This window comes from Aethina tumida, chromosome 1 (assembly GCF_024364675.1).
Source record: "Aethina tumida isolate Nest 87 chromosome 1, icAetTumi1.1, whole genome shotgun sequence".
NCBI lineage: Eukaryota > Metazoa > Arthropoda > Insecta > Coleoptera > Nitidulidae > Aethina > Aethina tumida.
In genome coordinates this window covers 56,301,833-56,321,774 of record NC_065435.1, presented here as the reverse complement: position 1 = coordinate 56,321,774, position 19,942 = coordinate 56,301,833, and the positions used below count along the sequence as shown (strand labels likewise).

Genomic DNA, 19,942 nt, shown 5'->3' with positions numbered 1-19,942 from the left:
GATGGATATGTTATGAAATTAAACAATATTAAAAATTCATCTAATTCATTTTTTGAAAATTGTATTATGTTTGTAGAACATGTAAGATCACCCATTATATAACCCCTTCTTACCTACTCAGTGACAGAAAATTAAACACATTGGCCCAATTTTAATAAAATTTTGGTGTATGCTTGTCCACATGGGGACTGGTTAGATTTTTAAGGCAATTTTTAGAAGGATTCTTTCAATAATCTAAAATGCAGTTGGTACAAAGGCGTGTAGCTATCTATGTAAGTGAATTGGGTAGAGGGCGAACTAATAAAAAACAGGCGAGACTTTTGTTTCTGAAAATTGTTAATCGAATGAACCTTAGTGGTACAATCAGCAGATTACAGAAGAAGGAAAGCTTCATTCTATGTGTAGACAACGCTTTGGAATGTTGAATGGAATGACGTCTTCAGTGACTCCCCATCCCTTGTATATTGAACAATCAGAATTATGATTTGGGATTTCACTGCATGTGATAATAAAATTTGTTTTTCACAAGTGTTATTTCATTCCGTTCCATCAAGGAAATTGTGGAACTTTATTTGTTATCTTACATTAGGGCTCCAGGACGGGGTCTTGTTGCCATGGCCAGGAAAAATTCTGAACTTGACACCAATGCAGCGTCAAATAGGAGTGATATGAATTAAGTATTTCAGGATGAAATTGGCCACCTCATTAGAATAATGCTCAGGCACATCATTGAGTGTCCAACTCATCATTAGGTTAAAAATGGTACTCATTAATATAATCAATATTGTTAATGTTTAATCTATATATTTCTAAGTCATTGAGTCTATAAAGAAACAATGAAAATAGCTAATTGTTATTACATGCAAATATATGGTGAATAGTAATAAACAAATATGAAATACACTGGCGGATCACATTGAATTCCTGATGTTAAATTAGATATTTGTTTGCCGAACAAAATAAATAATGTAATTTTAGAAGAATAATTCAATAGAATCGCTAAAGAATAAAACATTTTATTGGTCAAATATAGAAAATATAAAACATGGATTTCCTTTAAATAACATTAAGTTTTAATATAGTACAAATTTTTATGTTGTGAATATTTTAAAGATTATTAAACCAATGGAACACACAATTTTAATAGTAGTATGGATATTGATATTTTATTCACGAATTCATTTAGAATATATTTAAAGTTTTTTAAATAAATAAAATTGATAAATGCTTTAAAAACCATTAATTATTATATTTTTTCACCTCTTAAAATGTTTTTGTTGATAAGTTATGGAAAATATAAATAAATATATAAAATTCAATCGGAAATTTTAAAGTATCATACCATAGAAAACAATTTTTTTTGATCACCAGTAGAAGGAGTGAAAACTTCGTCGTCTTTATTTATATGAAAACTATCGGACATAATATGTCACAAAATTATTCCATCAAAAATTAGGAGAATCTAACATTCAACATCATTTGTATCCTCGCACCTCATCCACAGTCTAGAAATTTTTTAAGTTCACTGTTCACAGTAGTAAAAAAAGAATATACGGACATATGGATATGTTATGAAATTAAATAATATTAAAAATTCATCTAATTCAAATTAGTTGAAAATTGTGTTGTTTGTAGAAAATGTTAAAATAAAAGTAAGTAAATTTGTGAAACAAGATTTTAGATCTCTATCAAAGTTTTTTCTGACAATGTCGATTGAGATTATTTAAGAGGAATTTCACCCATTGTATGACCCCTTCTTACCTACTCAGTGACAGAAAATTAAACATATTGGCCCAATTTTAACATCATTTCTATCCTCAGACCCCATCCATAGTCTAGAATCTTCAAAAAATATTTAGAGTAGAATAAACTTGTTAGAAATAACACCTTATGTAATATGTTTGATTAAAAAGTGACCGAAGAAATTTTTATTAAAAATTTCAGATTGTTAAAAAGCTCTAGGCGGGATTTTAGAGAGGCATTAGACCGCTGCGAAAAATCCATTGTAGAGGCATATGAAAATTCCGATTGAACGTGCTGTAATTCCGGGCACGGGGTCAGCTCTTATCCACCTCGCATATAAAGCACGGTGAAAAATGAGGCGAGATCAAAATTGACTGGGGATAATTGGACCCGTTGCCGCAGATAGATCAAGTTATTTTCGATTCAAAGCAAAATTTTACGATTCAATGTTGGTTTAGGCGAGTATGTGAGCGATTTTTAATTTCGCAATGAAAATACTTGCGCCTGACCGGGATTTATCGTTGCAGTTTTATTATCATGCATTTCTTACGATTACACGAAGGAACTACTACCACTGTTCTTCGAATTTTATGACGGTTTATACGAGCTTTCTACTTGTCGGATATTATCGTAAAATCTGATAAGCAAAAAATTTAATTTGGAACGCCACATGATATAGATCTAATTTATTAACAAAACTAATAATAATGTAATTATCCATTCATGCAGATTATGACGCATTTATGACAACAATATGATGTTAATGATAATGTTATTTACCACCTGTAAAAACCAATGTAGCGGTCTATATAATAATGTGAATTAATTAATGTCACTACGTTAATTTCTCATAAATTAAATAACTACGCCAGATTGTTTACCGTTGGTCTTCTTAATTATGCGGGACAAACACATTCGCATCACTTGTGCCGATTTATAAACGAAATTAAAGCTGACTGGTGGAAGTACACGTTCTTGTCGCTTCGACCAAGTGCATCTGATTATCTTCGCCAACAGGCTCCTGTTTGTTTTGGCTGTGCCGCGTGAAGAGGTGTTTGCTTGTTTACCCTTAAAAGCTTCCCCTCTTTATTCAGGTTGTGAACCGTGTAAATAGTCTGGTTATGAAAATATGAATTTAGAGAAACGTCTGAACCGTGGTTGCCAATTTAATAGAATTTTCAAAGTCCCATCCAGTCATCCTTTCATTTAAATAGAGGGTATGGTGGTACTTTTTTTTTGATAAAAAGTCAATTTTGCCTGGAAAGAATAACTTAAATATTTTTATATTTTGTGGTATAACCTTTGGTTTTTATTATTGCTTGGCATCCTTTAGGCATAGAATCTACCAGTGTCTGCAATGTGTCAATAGGTATTTGTTGCCACTGCTCCTGTATGATTTGAAAAAGTTGTTGTTTGCTTTGGATGTTTTTTGTTCAGATGCGATGACTAAGACGGCCATTCAAGCACAGTTAAATTTTTCATTAGAAACCATCGTTCTCTTGTTAAATTTTCCAACGAAGTGGCATCTCTTCCTCGGTAAATGAAACCATGGTGTTTTCCAGCATGTCTGTATTAAAAACGATCTATTTTATCCTCTACTTAAATCTAAGGTCATCCTTTGGATCGCGAAAAGTATCCTCACACCATAATGCTTTCTGCATCATATTTTAACAGTAGGAATTGGTATTTAAAATGGTATCGTTGTCCTACTGGCCGTCTTACAAATATTCTGCCGTCAAATTAATTAATTAAACAAATTAAATTGACTTTCGTCACTCTAAAGGAATGTGTCCCATTTTTCCTGAGTCCAGGACAAGTGGGATTTTGCAAATGCTAGACTGGGCACTCTGTTCTTCTTTGATAGCAGTTTCTTTTCAGTTGTAACTAGTTTATGTAGTTCTGCATCAAAAAGGCGGTTTCTCACTGTTTTGCTACTAACATCTAGATTAAATTGTGTCGAAATTTTCTACGTTTTTTTATAATTTTGTCTATTTTGGGAGTGGTTTTTTCTGAACTTCCTGGCTTGCGTCAATTTCCAACTTCATCTTGAATACGGAATTTACTCAAAATATCATTCTAAATAATATTTAATGTTTTTGCTACGTCACATTGCGTTCGGCCACAAAATTCAACCACTCTTTTCCTAACTTGAAGTAAAAAGTAAACGTGTTTAGGCATTACTACGTTAAAACCGACCGAAAATGTTAAGAATTTAGGTACAACTAACCGCAAATAAAATAAACACAGTAAAAGTATCAAGGGAACACCTAATAAAACAAAAAAAACTAATGTGAGAATATAATGAATTATTAAAAAAGTGTTTCTTACTAATTAAATAAAAAATATATTGTAAAATGATGTTACAACCCCTGCAAAAATTAAAATAATACCTCCCAAACATTCAAATATTTATTATTATGTTATTTATAATAATTATGTTATATTTATTTTTTTATTAAAAACTAATATCCAGACGGATCCTCGGTTGTTATTGAATAGGTTTTGGTCCAGATTTCGCTACACCTCCTGTACAACCAAAATTATCTGCTGGTGGTCTCCATAATGGTTTTTGGCGATTCAAAAGTCTTTTTTTCATAGCATCCCACACTTTTTCTATTGGATCACAGTATAGGGAGTTTGCTGACCAAGATAAAACGCTTTGTTATTATATTCGAATACTGTTTGAACGATCCTCACAGTATGTGGCCTAGTGTTATCCTGCTGGAAAATGGAAATTCATATTGATTAAACAGGATAACACAATGGGTAAAATTATGTGTCGCGATATCGAAATGCATTCAAAGTAGTTTTCATTAAAGGAGCTTGTTTCTTTCGCCAGTATTAATTCCTTCCCGAAACATCTATGAACCTCCTCCAAAATTCACCACCTCATGAGCATGTTGTAGCCGTGCTGGGTTTCCAGGTTCTCTCCAGATACGTATCCTTCCAGAATCCGGGTGGTAGCAAAATCTTAACTCATCAGAAAGGAGAACACGTCTCCATTCATCAGGAGCCCAATTAAGACGTTCTTGTGCCCAGGCTAAACGAGCAGTGCGATTTCCGGGGAACAATCGGGGTAACCTTAAAGGTTACTCTGAAATCTCTGAAATAGACTTTGCTCTGGGACACATTATGTGTCCTAGGAAGTTTTTGTCATTTAGATGGTGCATTTCCATAATAACAAAAGTATTTTTATAAAACTGATGAATATTGGATCAATAACACTAAGTATACTAAATTGCACCGTTTAACGAGTAACCAAAAATACGATGAATAGAAGAAATAACAATTTTTTTGCATTGAAAGTATGTTATACAGTGTCTTTCAAATTATTTTTTAATTTAATTTAATTTGATTATACTAGTACTACTCTCTAGACACTTTGACTGTGTATAATATGCTATAATAAGACATATCCGATAAAAAAACCTAAAGAAGAATGGTGAGTGACAATACTTGTATACCAGAGGGTAAACACAAGCTAGTGAATTTGTTTAACGCCATTACAACATATATGAAAAATACAAAAAATATTAATTTTATGACAATCTAATAAATTTTATAAAATGAACTGTCAATTCATGATCACATCCCTGGCTTATCACAACTCTTTAAAATAATCGTAAAAGTATATACATTTTGAGCTCAAATTTTATTAGTATTATTTTGGAAATCGAATCTATATCTACGTAGATCATTGACACCGATATTGGGTCGAAATCAGCAACAGTTCTGGATGGGACTATGTACAATTTATTTTTATAACTATCTAATAAATTTTATAAAATGCATTAACTGGCAGCTCATGATCGCATCTCTGACTTATTGCAACTCTTTAAAACAATATCCTTAAAAGCTTCTGCCGCGACTAAAATATGCAGTGGATGCAGAGTTGGCAGCATATCAAGAAAACGACAGTGTTTTACTGCATTGGATAACATTAATGGTGTGCATCATTAACTCAATGTCGGCTGTTTTAGATTTATCTCGTAAAACTTTAACTAAATAAGTTTGCGCCAAGGTTGTTGAAGTAACTTTTGCAATCTGGACTAATGATGTGTTATTGTGTGTCTGTCTGTTTCTTGTTTCGCTTTTTATGCAAATCTTGCCTTTGTGTTTTAGGTTGCCCAAACATCCTCAGCTGCTATCAATGTAAGTGCTTAATGTATTATTTATTGATTCATATTCGAATAATTTACGGCACCCGATAAAACTTTTTCCTCGATAATCCAAGTGCTTTATTACGGACCATTTGAGAAATTTATTAACTTAGAACATCCGTGGGCGATATCCTTCGAATCAATAACTGATTTTTGACTGCATGTCCCCTGATAATCTGGTTAATCTGTAGGAAACACGAACAGTAACAGACAGTGTAGTTTTTGAAAGTTTTTACGGTCGGACACTCTATATCATATCTGTAATCTAATCGATGTCAAGGTTGTAGGAAAGGACTTTTGTCATATCCCGCTTTGGCGTGATCCTTCTGGAGTGGCTTTGTTCGATTGACTTGCATTATTGCATGCTCCTTCGATAAAGGTGGCGGGATTCAGGAAAAAATACGGAATCAATTTAAAAATGTATGTTACGTGTCACATTTCCTGCAGGAAATTTTCTCGTAGAAAAAAGTTCAAAGGAAAAAATAAAACAACTGTTCTTTGTAAATAAAAAATTGACGACAAATTCGAAATGTATACAATTAATTATTTTATCAGAAAAATATTTAAAATAATATATATGTAATATATAAATAATTAAACGAGGTTTTGAATCAATGTTGTCAAATAAAACTAAATTTAAAAGTTAATGCAAACTAATATAATTTTAATGAAGTAAAATTTTCATTGATATCTTAAAAACTCCTTAACTTGAGAGTTCTTAGATTAATTATGTACATATTTAAAACTTCAATATTTTTTCAGTAACACTGAATGAACTTAAACCATTATGTAAAATAATATGGTGTTTAAAATTAGTACAATTTTACACCCAAAAATAAATCATAATAGAAAAATATTTCTTTTATCAAATTACTCAAGAATAAATGTTTAATGTCCATCGTTTATTTTTTACACAGAGAAACAAATATTTTTTAACTTTGAAGGTGTTGTTATGAGCTGATACTACATTTTAATATCTGTGTTTTTAAATTTGAATAATTATTCATTATTGATCGAAAATGGAAATTGATTGATTTATTCGAATAAGTTTTTTATTAAATTTTTAATAAATTTAAAGTATAATTCTTTAATTCTAAAGAGGAAGACAAAACTGATCTGAATCTTTTGACAATCATTATGGTCATAAATTATGGCTAATTCCAATGTATATATTTAAGAAGAATCCATTGCTTTATGTAAGCAGTGTGCAAAATAATAATAATAATAATAATAATTTACTTTCTCCGAATATGTAAACATACATATATCCAACTTAATCGAGAAATATTTTCATAATTATCAATGAAATATGAAAATGACCGCATCCACCCAATTTCACGGAGCATTTGAGCCACGGCGAACAATAAACATAATTATTAACGTCTGCGACGTTTTTCGCATTAAATATTCCGCAAATGCACCCGATGATTTATGTACACATTCAAATCGGGTGAGTGGATTCGAAACCGGCGGCATTGCGGCCCCGTTTTCCTTTTTTTTTGCATCCCGTTCTTTTCCTCGTGCGCGGAGCACATGTGGGCTTAAATGCAGGTTTACACTGATCATAAATTCTTGGCTATTGCCTTGTTGGGACTGCAGAATTTTGTCTTTATGCTGAGTATTAAAATATCTGTGCCACGCAAAAAAAGTATCAATAAAATGTTATTGGTCCGTTGTTTTGTATTTGTTCGGGGGTGATTTATACTCACGAGCGCGGAGACCCGCCGCGGCGGGATAATGGCAATCCGATTTTGTCCGACCGGATTTATGCTAAATGTATTTTAAGTATCGGACTAGATACAATTTAGGGATGGAATTACAATTTCAATAAATGTCTGATTTAATGTACAATAATCGTTGCAATTATGAGGGATTATGGCTTATGGCCGTGTTGCGCATTAAAAATGTGACTGACAAATTCAAAATTTCATAATATTGTAGTGAAGGCGATCAGCTATTTCTTAGAACATAAACGGCTTACGAGATATTTTTTAATTAAAATTGTATTATCACAAATTTCTTATTAAAAGACCTTTATAAATAAGTGTTTATAAAATAGAGAAGCAATGAAATCTCTTTATTTTTATACTAAATTTATTGACTTTCGTTAAACTAAATTAGTAATTTTTTTCAATGTTTCACTAGGTTTAACTACTTTATTTTAAAAATGAAAAATCCAATATCATAAATGTACCTTTGATTGGCAAATTAGAATGTTTTATTTTTCTAATAATTTTAGGCCATTAACGATCTTGATTTTTAGGGACAGTGCTGTTAATAATATTTGTATTTAGTTTCTGAAATATGGCAATGACCTATACTGTTTGGGTACCCTGTTCAGTAACTGTACAACCTTTGTAAATTTTTGTAAATAAATATTTTGGTAACAGATATTTTAGTATTAATTAATTGTGTTTTAAAATTGTATATAATAAATTGTTCAAAATATATACAATATTTTCGAGTAATTATACTTTTAATAATTCTTTTTCATTTAGCACAAACATTTAGAAAATTTAGAAGCGCATCAAATTTCATCAAGTTTACCCGTAAAACATTTTTTCATATTCCTAAGCTCGAAAGTTAATAATGTCATTAAAAAGGGGAGTTTTTACGTAATATTAATACAGTAGCTCTGTAATCAAGCAGTTATTCCCAGTTTCACCGATGTACTTGACGTTCGGAATGAGTCTTGATGAGTCATGGTTTATTTATAATAAAATCAAAAGGTTTTAATGAAAATTAAAATCTCCACCTTTGTCTTCAACTGTTCCAACTCTTAAAGATCGTAATAAGAAAAAATAAATTTTATTCTTTTGTGCGCGACGTTTTATGCAAATAAATCCTTTTGTTGGAAATTAATTTGCTGAAAATATTTTTTATTTAAATTTCGCTTGTCCTACATTAAGCCTTAACACCCGAAGATTATAAGGCCGAAATGTTTTAACACGCCCACGTGCCGTTTTATTTCGTTTTTTAAATATTATTAACAGCATGTTAATGATAAAAGTGCCAACGAACGAATCAGCTAACAGGAATGTTAATCTTAGTTTCAATAGAAAATGTCGTTTAACAATTTAAACTTTCATTCTAATTTTAACTTTTACGGAATTCAGTAGACTTTACATTTTGATTGAGTAATTTCCAAATTTCCTACTTTCTATGATAATGCATTTGAAGTAGGAAATTGCGGTTAAATAAAGTTTGCTGACTGAACTTATATTCAACGTTGTCATATCGATTTCGAATGGAATTAGTCACTCAATGGAAGAAAATGATACACGAAGATTAAACCTTCATTATCGAGATAATTTAACCACAAGCAGATACGTTATACAAAATTGTTAGATCAAACGCACCAACATTGTTTGTAATAAATACCTTTACCGCGTTATAAACCCAGTGAAATTAGAATGTTCATGGAAATATACGTTTTGCCTTTACAATGGAGCTCTACTTTCAAGTGGCAAGTATTTAATAAGCTTTCAATATATCCCTCAAAATTAATTTCACTTTTCAGTGGGCAATCTTTAATCTCGTTAATTTTAAAGTTGAAAAATATGTGGATTTAATATAAGTAGATGAAGTTTATTAGATTTACTTGAGAAATAACGCCTACGTGTTATTATTATTTATGTATAAATCTGAAGAGAATTATCTCTGTATACTCGCATCCATCACGCAAAGACAACTTGATAGATTCTGATCAAACTTGGCAAAGCGACAGCTTAATATCCTGAACAAACATTCAGGATATTTTTTACTTGGAAAAATAAAATGACGCTTCTAAAATAATAATAAAAAAGAAACAAAATAAAATATTAAGCGGTAGAAAACTACGTGCTTTCGGAGCCCTGGAGCTGTTCTCAAACATTTCTATGTATCAATATCGTATGTGCTTTGTCATATCGATGGATTTATTTTAAGACATTAATATGTTTTATTTGGGGACCCTATATCACAAACAAACAAAAATATATTAATTAATATAAATAATTCTTTAGTTAAAAATATTAATAAAATACCATAAATAAAATTTTCGGTAAAGCTCATTAAACATTTTAAATAAATATTAATTTATTTCTGTTGAAATTTTCACGTTCTGTGGACATTCGCAACCCTCTGTAAATAAGTTGATAAATTAAGGTGTGTAAATGAAAGATAAGAAAGCTGGATAAAAAGAATTAAAGTTGTCGGACAAATGGTTTTAAATATTTGCCCAGATTACATTCAGAGGACGCATCAATCTTAAAAACTTTTTCCACCTGTTACTGAACTGCCCCCCAAAATACGCAAAAATAACGAACGCCGGCTTAAAACAAATACAATTATTTTAATTTTTTAAATTGAAAAGGTGAACGTTTATCGGTCACTATAACATTTAAATGTCATTAAGGCTGAAAGTTTTCTATTTCCTGGAAGTAGGTTAAATTGTTTAGTGAAATTGTTTTACAGTTAACAACTTTCCGGGTTCCGGAAGTTCAACGCGTTATTTAAACATTAGGAGAAAATATAATAATTTCAAGTACACATTTGTATATTTGCCAACCTACATGTTCAGTTATTTAGCAACAAGTTATTAACTTATTCGGTGGTGAATAGAGTTGCGGTGTTGATAAAGTAAATATTAATATTGACCAGTTAAATATATTCTGTTGAATCAATATTAATCAATTTACAAAAATGATTTATATTTTAGATACATATTTTTATTTTTTGCTATATGTCCTTAAAAGCATATTCCATCAATTCCAAATTAAAAATTTAATTTTACAACACATGCATGTTTTGTACTAAAATTATTAATTTAAAAATATAGATGGATATAAATTTAATTGTTTATTAATATATTAATAAACATATAGAGTATTAATATTATAAAATTATAATCCCTAAATATAATTTATTAATAATATTCAAAATGCACTAGTACTTAAAACAATTGTGATTTACTAAATGAAGTTGACCTACCTTACCCGGAAACAGCTTGATTAGTAAAGTTAAACCGCAGTAAAGTTAGAGAAAACTGGAATAGTTTGAATTACATTTTAATTAATGTTACAAATTTAATTGTTTTAAAAGTATGATTAAAAATTAAATTAAACAATCATAATTTATCTACAGTAGCAAATACGTCGGAGTTCAAATATACGGTACACGCAAATTTGATTTCAAATCAATCCAACTACACCAGTTGCTTTACCAAAGATTTATCTTTTGCTCTATTCCAGAAATGAATTTATGCCTGATAAGATTAGGTGCAATTCGCCATTACACTTATGAATTTTCAAACGATTTTCAATAATTTCCAGTCGTGTCACAAAAATTCTCAAGCTATTTCCTGACACATTGATAAATTATACAGTAATTTATAAGTGCTTAGAATAAATTTTCTTATTACGTTTTTAGTCCTCTTTATCTCGTCTTAATGTGATAAAAATAATTGAATTTTGCGAAAATATTTATCAACATAATCGTATAAAATATTTATGTTTCTAAAATGCATAGTTTTCAACAGAATACAATAATAATGAACTTTGTGTTATCCAATAGCATCATTAATATTTATATGAGTTTCTAACTAATGCCATTTTGCCAACTTGGTAATTTGGAATTAATTACTATCGACCTGTCCCATTAAAATTTTAAAATATTCTGTCAAATCATTTCGCTGTGAACTCTTTCAACAATTGTGCAGATAAAAATCTATAAAATTTAACATTCAAGTGCGGTATAGTTCCAGTGGCTTTTCTCAAACTGCAAAGAGTATTTTAAACATTATACCCATCTTTGGACATAATGAAAGTTTGTAACTTTCTTGATTTAAATTAAGCTGCGTGATACCTGTACTTAGTGTAAGTTGCTCGTAAATAGGCGGAGAGAACTCGCACCACTAACTTATAATTAAGTTAGAGTGCCATTCAAATGATAACTCATATTTCTAATGAAGCCATTTCGACGACGACTTTTATCTTAGAATTTAATTTATGAGTCATTTAATGGCGATATTACCTTAAAGTTAATTTTGATATTAGAGGAAATTTTCTCCTGAAATATCGACAATGTTCTTGGAAATATTTAATCTATAGTAATTTATATGAAATCGAAATGTCCCTATTAAAATTTAATCACGTTCTACAACATGTTCGGAGCTCTAACAACATATTAAAAATGATCCATAATCAATAATTAACCTCTTTTTTCCATAAGTATATTATAAAATGTTTACAACTTTATAATTCAGCTGTAAAGTAAAGTCTTAGAGTAAGTTTTCTATGAATTTGGTGAATATACGAGCAGTAGTCAGTTACATTAATCGTTTCTCAATATATACAATTCCAAGGTGGAACAGTGATCAAAATCTTTCTTGGGTTCAAATTTTTTAAAATATATTTCCACCAAAATTATCCATAGCTCAGACCAACGAACATTATTGTAATCAATCAATTTTTCAATGAATCCAGCAGTACTATTAATAAAAGGCTGAAATTCATCGTTGTGGCTAACCTAATGAGAATTTTGGTACATCTTCCAGAAGAATTTTGACGTGAAATCAAAATCTTGCTAGTTTACATCATCTAAAATGGAAAAAACAAATAAAACATGTTCAATGTAAGAAAAAAATGAGTAGCAAACTTAGAGAGAGAAAAATTTTGCGTTTATTATGTGAGAAATTGAACAAAAACAATTGAAACACAATGTAGGAATTAAATTAAAAATTAATTAATTTTTAAATAATCCAGAAAAATGAGTGAAAAATGCAAAATCATATTATACAACTTCAAATACACTAGTGAAGAAAATTGAAACATATTTGAAAGTACGAAATGTCTTTCAAATGTCGTAAACCGTTCACACAGATGCATTTTAGTTTTCTCAAAGAAATATCTGCCTTTTAATAAGGACTTATAATACCGAATAAATTTAAAAGTCGTATAAGATTTGGCAATCATGCGAGATGACCTGGCTTGAACCAAAATGCATTTATCATGGTGCAAACTCCATATCAGCTAATGGAATCATTTTATCTTGCTGAGGCAGACCGCAGGAAGTTTCATACGTAATTTTTAATGTGTTGTCCGGCGCGATTTATTAGCAATGATAAGTTTATTTTGTAATAAAGCGTTTAGTGCGGAACATACATAAATTGGCGATTTGCCACCAAAGTTGCTACCACAAGTTTCGATTATGTGACGGTTGAATATTGAAAAGCTACCGAATGTGATTAAATGTATTGAAAAGTAATTTAATATCTGATATATATCCGGTAACTCAATACATTGTATTACATGGCCTAGAACAAGTTAAACTGAACTAGTTCTGAAATATAAAAAGTATTCATTTACTTTGCAATTGTTGGGTACGGAGAAACAAATTACGTAGTGCGTATCCTGTAACTTTACAATTTTGCCCTATTTCCTACACGATAATGTACTTTGTAGTGTGATGCTTCTGGGAACTTGAAAATATAATTATTCAATTCGACGGGAAAGTATCATTGTCATCTGTTTCAAGGGAATATTTCCATGCGGAAATTTTCACTTTGAAATTGTAATTTTAGAAGAACAACTCCCAAATAGTTACTTTCCACCTAATCGTATGATTAGATGAAACTTTATGTAATTGAATTTTTTCCATTAGCTGTGAAAACCGGAAGGATTAAATAATTATTTAAGCGTATTATCCGCGAGTTATAACTCAGAGACATCATTACTGGGGTAGGCGTTAGCTTCATTTATCAAGCTTGAATAATATTAAAGCGGGAAAAGTATTTTCTTAGGTCTAAGCTAAAGGAATGGCGCATTTTCATTTTTCGAGCAAATAAACCTCCACATGTGCTCATATGAGCACAAATGAATTCACAATCAAAAAATTAGTGCGTGTTAAATTAATTGATTAGATGTACAAAATATAAATAAATGTTTTTGCATTTGTTCAATTTACATAGGTGATAACGTTTTATAGTCGCCACTATATTTAAAAAATAAATATTGTAAATATTTTCACTGCAGTAATATAACAAATATTCGGATAAAATAACGTAACATGTACAAATGATATATCAATTGCGGAACATATTGAACCATTTCGGCTACGAAATAATTAATTTATTATTTCAATATATTTACACAGTTATAATTAAAATGTAGTATTGAAACGTAGAGTGATATATTAGAGAATAATGTTCAACTGTAATTTATGCTCTAAACTTTCCGTGTCGCAGGTGAACTCTATGTACATATATGCATTTCATTTTGTTTATTAAATAATAATTTATGTTAAAGAAAATGTTAATCCCAAATAAAAATCGTTTGGACCTCCGTTTGGAGTCGAGTAAAAAAACGTTTTAAATCCGGCAAGCTATTAAATTTCTGTTGGTTTAGCAACTAATAGGTAGTAAAGTTACCTCCGAGGTGGCGCAACGAAACTCAAAGAGATTTTCTCTGTATAAATATTTGTTTTAAAATAAATTAGCCTGTGCATTAAGCTTAAAACTTATAAACAACGACAAAAAAAAAACACTAGAGGAATTTTCAACTTTTTCACAAAATTTCTTGAGAAAACTGTGTCTCAGAAGTTTTATTTTATTCCTTTGAACACGATTTTGATGAAAATATTTGTTTTAACAGTTTTCTTCAAATCAGACACGTCTCGCAAGTTATTTTCTTTTCTGAATTTTATAATATTTGTCGACATGTTTTATTTTGGTTGTCGTCCATAATATTATATTTCTGCAGTAGTTAATTTTTGTTAAGATTAATTTTAATTTAAGTAAAGAATATTCTGACGGTATGGAACTGGAGAAAACATTCTTTACAACCACACTTAAAATAAATTTCACTTATATTTTAACAAAATAACCGTATAAATTTTCATGTAGCACAGGTTATTTTGATAAGACGATGTAAATTTTAATTTAAGACATAATTTTATTTAATTATTAGTTTTGTTAATATACAGGGTGTACAGGGCGAAAGAGTTATTAAAATGGTAGGAAAAACAACCAAAAAATAAAATTTTCGTAAGATTCAATTATTTAGTGTTACTGTTATTAGTTTGAAAATAATGTAGTTAAAAAATTAAAACAAGATTAATAATTTAACTAGCAAAATTCAATGAGGCAACGTCGTTGATATAAACTAAATTTAGCTTCAAATTCCATCGATAATGTTCAACAATGTTATTAATAATGACTCCGTTCTACCTCCTAGAAAAATATTATCCCAAACGATCAGATAACGTGGAATTATTCTTTTACTTGGAGGTCTCCAGGCTCATACTAATCTTCTATTACAAAATATTCCAAATCTACCTTCATCTGTAATCAGCACATCCACTTTTCATGCCACAATTCTCCTTTCTGACACCAAGTTAATCTCGCTGGACGATGGGCAGTCTGGAGGGATCTCCTGCAACAGAGTTCTGCATCATTTAACCGCATTAAAATTGTTCTTGGGCTTATATGACGTCCACTAACCAAAATCAGGTCTTATCTGAGAAGTGTATAGTTTCTTATTGGGTCCGCCCGTGCTCCTCTGATTAATAATACGTCTTCCCGATCAAATGCAACTCTTGGTCTACCTTCTCTATGCCGATCTCGCACATGTCCAGTCTCTAGAAACCATTGATAGAGTCTGCTCACTATGGATTGGTCAACATTAAATGCAGCGGCCACTTCAACTTGTCTTAAATTTATGGTCTTTGAGACTTAGATCAATTGAAGAGTCGATGACAGTAATATAGTGACTACAAAAATTGATTTGTCAGAATAATATTAAAACAGATTATTCAATAGTCATTATGATTTAAATTTGAAGCCATATTTTGTGAAAAATCGAATAGAATGTTGTTAAACATAAATTTTACAAATGGGCTTCAATAGACTTACTTTTCTACGTTGTACATTTTCGTATTAAAGATTTCGACATAAAGTGTTGTAGGCAGGAAAGCTTATCCATCATTTAAGAAACTCCCCCATATTATAGAAACATATTAACTTTACAAAGAAGCAAAGAGCCTGTGTGATTTTTAATTCTTGTAATTAATTTTTTCTACATTGCATGGTCATGTTAAAGTGTTATTTAAACAAAAATAAAATAAAATTTAAAATAATAATTGTTTTTACGTTTTTATTTAAATTTAGAGAAATTTTTCATTTAAATTTTACAAATTCTTAATCTACATAATTTAATGGAAACTTAAGAACCTTTGTAAAATGAGAAAACTATTTTACTTCCATTCTTAATTAAATTAGAAAAACAAAACAAGACTGTTATAAATACACAATTAATTTTTATCTTTGTAATTCGAAACTTTCTTATGTTTTCAGCCATCCTTTATCAGGTCTCGTTAACAGAAATTAATTTGAATGGTTTAACTCTGATTAAAAGTACACCATTAGGAGCGCCTTATATAATTTAATTTAAAGAGGAGGAGGCATAATCCATCCATTTAATTTGATATAAAAGGCATATATCCGCGTGACCTTTGTAATCCTCTAGGTTACATAAAAACCGAAAAGGCAAAGAGCTTGCCCTTTACCAAAAAGATATATTAAAAAGGGTCTTATAACATATTTCGTATGGCTAAATCCCACAAATATATTTCTTTATATGTTTTCTCAGATACGATACCTGGCTTAGTGAAACGTATTCGGGTATTTTTGTTTCGAATAAAATTGATTTAAATATGTATGCGAAATTCCGGCTTATCGGAACACAAGCTTTTTTTCTTTACATGTATAATATTTGTTACAAATATTTTTAATATCGTAGAAATGGTTCGCAGTTTGTTGCCTGACAATTTGTCCTAAATGTAGGACTGTGAACTTTAAAGCCCATTTAGACCAGCATATTTGAAGACATCCTGCGGACAAAGTTGCTGACTGCGAAGCTTCCTGATTTATTATTTCCGGAAAGCTCCAGAGATGTCATTAATTTCAGCTTTAAATTGGCTGTTGCGAACGCCGTATAATTGTTATTTGGATAATGTATACGTTGCTTGTCGATTACAAAAGTGCAATGAGAAAACTGAGGCAAATGAAAACAATTGTGGCATTATAATTACGCATCACACAGTCTGGTTAGTGTACTAACACATTTTACATGGAAAATCATTTCATGTGATAACCATTAAAAATTAGTAACCGTAAGTAAACGCTTTGATATCTGATTTTTGAGCTTAAAATTATTCAATTCCCATTCGTTTTATGTTTTAACAGATTATTTTAATGTGGGCACATTTGCGTATTTTACATTCCATTAGTGGAGGAATAATATGCCAGTAGGTATATTTTATTTAAAAAATAACGTAAAATTAATATGTATATGTAACTTATGTTTTGTATACAGTGGTGATCATTATTATAGTATGTATGTATTAATAATTATTATCAATACAAAATACATGTTTATTTGTATTTTAATAATATTGATGAAATTAAAGTGCTTATTAGCAAATAATATTCCAAATCAAATATAATTTAATTAAATTTCATAATACTCCAATATATTTATTTAATACTGTTGACTTCAAATAATGATTAAGTATTTATAAATTATCTCAATATCACCATCATCATCAGTATCACATAACTGTATTATTTTCAGTTTTGAATTAATGAATTTCTCGTAATATATTAATTGTTGTGAATATTAAAATATGTATATACTAAACACATGTTGTGTTTTAAAGTGTTAAATAAATTGACAATTGAAATATAACACATGTTATTCACGTAGTTTGAAGTCCGGTCACGAAAAGTTTTCCGTCGAAGGGGACCTATGGACAATAATTTGATTATATTAAAAGGTTTTCATTAGGTAGTAGTGTTGCAACATTCAGTTACTTCACCTTTACTTTGTAACATAAAGCTTAATGGTGAAACATAAACTGATGGACGCAGAGTGGTGCTACGTGGCCCACGTAAAGTGGAAAACCGGAACATTAAATAGTTTAGAAGGGTCATACCTTGAAATACACAATTACCGTCATTTGCCGCATTATTTATAACAAAAATAAGGGTGGAAATATGTATTCGATGTCCTCGTATATTTATATCTCACGTGAAATCTAACTTACAGTTCGTGTTTAGAGGAGATACGTATATGTAGAGAGCATAGTGATGGTCGCTAAGTGAAAATACATTGTACTGCGCTGCTGTTCTTAACGTAGATAAAATGTTCAAGCTTTCAAAAGCAATTTCAGATAAGGCTAAGAAGCGTGAGTAAAACTATATGAGAAAATTCATTAGAAAATTAAGCGATAAATAAATTATCAGTGTTTAAAAATATACCATATTACGAATAGTGTAGTTTATTGATCGACAAATTTGCGATGAAATATGTCAATAGCTAATTTCTTTTGTTGAACTCCAAATAATAAACCGTATATAAAAATTTAATTAAACCGAATATTATACGCATATTTTTAAAATAGCACGCAAATAAAGCTAAACCATTTGCGGTTGTGGTATTTTGTTTTTTGTTAAAATTTTATTTATAAATATTTTATCGGCTTTACCAATTTTGCGTGTTTTTATTGTTTTATTTAATAAACCTAATATTATTTTATTAAATAGTTGGCCAACTGAATTTTTTGTGGATTTTATTTGCTCACAAATCTTTATTTTATTATATTGCCTATGTATAATTTATGATGTGGCGAAATGCAAAAATTATTTGTAAGCATAAAATGGCAATAAAAAATGAATGAAATCGGTAATATTGTTTTTCGAGTGTTGCTAACAATTTCATCATATAGTATTTATTTTTTAATGTATCAAGTTTAACTGTAATATACCAATTTTATTATGACGTTAATTGTTGCAATGATAGGCTACTTTCACTTCTTGCATAATATACATGCAACAACGAATTTTGTTTACATGACAAATTAAATACGTTAACGAGTACCACAATTTTAAATATTCGGTGTATTGTTTGTCATGCATATTCTATAAAACAACTGTAAAGCTTTTCGACGACATAACATTGCAAAATTATACCGAATATGAATATTATGAATTATTCAGTATCCAAAATAGCTTAGGTAAGGATGTAAGAAATCCCACATATACGCACCCAGTACATAAAGGTATAGAGATAATCTTCATAAAGGACTTTGTATTCTCTGCATAGATTTTGGTTGGTAAACAAGTCATGTGTGCTTTGAATTAATCGATTTATTTTGAATAAAAATAATGCGTTAGATATCACAAATTGTCGGGAAAATAAAGAATTAAAATTAAACATTCATTTTGTTTGTTTTCAACTCTTAATGTGCATTTTGTGATTGCACACTACAGCAGATGTTAAACAATATATCTTTTTAAGTACAATATGTAGATGACATTGATTCTGAGCATATTGAGCCATGGAACAATTATGTAAAATCACAAACTGTTTTCTTAAAAATTATTAATTGTATTTAGCTTTGTGTTTTAACAAGGATGACATCTGCAAATCCAATTATTGCAATTCTTGGTGTGTTTCCTATTTAATCTACCGTTAAGAAGATTTGTCATCCTAATGTGATTTTCGTTTTAGAAATCAAGGACATACTCCAAATCCAATAATAAACTTAATATCAAAAATACACGTTTTTTTGTATTTTAGTGGTTTCGATGAAATTAAAGTACATAAATGTTATGGGCAAATATTTTTAGTTTTCAATTAATGAATTTTTCATACACATTAATTGTTCTCAGCATTAAAATATATCCTACATAAATATTCATTATTTTAATCTTCTTATAAAGTCCTTATAAATCCTGTGTCTTTCCACACAACAGAAAGTGAAGCTGTTTATACTTTTGTGTAGTAATTTCCTTATTACCAATTCCCGATAAAAGTCAAAAAATAAATCATCATTCAAATAATACACAAAATTAGTATCAAAATTTTAATAAAGATTAGATTTTTCAAAAACAGAAAAAAGTCCTAAAAGTGCTTCGTTTCCAAAATACAGGGTGCCAAATTACAAAAAATAAATATCTTTTATATTTATAAATGTGTCTAGTAATTAAATAAAAAAATAAA

The 19,942-nt window shown here is 29.6% G+C and overlaps 1 protein-coding gene across 2 annotated transcripts in view; it reads left to right on the top strand.

Annotated features, from left to right (window-relative positions):
- LOC109601526 (neuropilin and tolloid-like protein 2) overlaps positions 1 to 19,942 on the top strand; it is a 198,912-nt gene that overhangs the window by 60,756 nt on the left and 118,214 nt on the right. The window contains exon 2 of one of the 2 annotated variants that reach the window (XM_049970589.1): positions 5,866 to 5,895. The exons of the other annotated variant lie outside the window; for it this stretch is intronic. Within the exon in view, the coding sequence (XP_049826546.1) occupies positions 5,866 to 5,895 (30 nt within the window). The remainder of the gene's footprint in view (positions 1 to 5,865; positions 5,896 to 19,942) is intronic. 2 annotated transcript variants of the gene reach the window in all.